We start from the raw sequence: 1,030 nt of genomic DNA on the forward strand, positions 1-1,030 counted from the left end.
TTGTATACCTGGATTATTGAGCATGGACTTTGTTGTACCTCATTATTCTTTCACTTCATTTTTTTCTTTAAGTGTTGATCTAAGAATGTCAACAAAATTAACACAAAGACAACAGGTCTATCGCATATAGGACTGTTTTAGTGCTGCAGCTGCAAAGGAGAACCTCAAAGTGTGACGCGTACTCGTATCATTTACAAAATGTAAAAGAAACATTTGTTACGAGGCATCATAACCGATTTATCAATATTATTGTGTCGTGTTTGCAGCAAAGTGATAAAATGTTAAGTCCAGTCCAGATGTTTCATCGCATGAACACACTCTGCTCACAGGTCGCATCATATTTGTGGATCGTTTATGGAACAATTCCAGTTTTGGTTTGTTGTGAGTGCAGGAAAGACACAATCTAAAAATAATTCAGTTTTACAAATAAACAGAGGAAGATTTAAATAGTTTGGGGTTTTGAACAGAAGAAACCATTTAGGATTTTTACCACAGTATTCTTAGATAAGAGTCGGAGTGCTTGGGTGAGTGTGTGCATGTCTGCATTGTGTGTGTGTGTGTGTGAGATCAGAGCTTGAAGGTGATGTCCTACCTCGGTGCAGGAGAAAGGGTTTGGTGTAATCCCAGCTGCTGGTGTCATTGCGAACGACGTTCAGTCTGTTGGGCTGCAGGGGGCGACAGAGCACAGCACCTCTGGGTGGGTGTGTGTGCGTGGGCATGAGCATGAGGATGCATTTGTGTGCGTGCACCTCAGTGTGTGTTTGTTAAAGATGTGTATGTGTGTGTGAGAGTGTAAGTGTTTTTACCCGAGCATATTCGATCTTAAGCGTGCAGCAGCCGGAGTAAATGTCAGCTCCATTCAGAGCCAGCTTGGCCTTCTGCGCGCCTTCCACCGACTCAAACGTTAACGAGCTCGTTAAGGATGACTCACCAAGATCAGTCAGCCAATCAGAGGAGAGAAACAAGGCCCACACACACCTCAGTGGAGCCTACTGTCAGCTTTAATAGTTCTAAACAAGCAGTTTTCCTT

General features: G+C 43.1%; 1 protein-coding gene across 1 annotated transcript in view; it reads right to left on the reverse strand.

Annotated features, from left to right (window-relative positions):
• Window positions 1–1,030, reverse strand: part of LOC119422663 (heterogeneous nuclear ribonucleoprotein L-like) — a 14,552-nt gene that overhangs the window by 7,178 nt on the left and 6,344 nt on the right. The window contains exons 4-5 of the mRNA XM_037690049.1: window positions 807–903; window positions 593–665 (exon numbers count right to left, since the gene is read on the reverse strand). Of these exons, the coding sequence (XP_037545977.1) occupies window positions 593–665; window positions 807–903 (170 nt within the window). The remainder of the gene's footprint in view (window positions 1–592; window positions 666–806; window positions 904–1,030) is intronic.

The sequence above is a fragment of the Nematolebias whitei genome, chromosome 16 (assembly GCF_014905685.2).
Source record: "Nematolebias whitei isolate Nwh7 chromosome 16, NemWhi1, whole genome shotgun sequence".
NCBI lineage: Eukaryota > Metazoa > Chordata > Actinopteri > Cyprinodontiformes > Rivulidae > Nematolebias > Nematolebias whitei.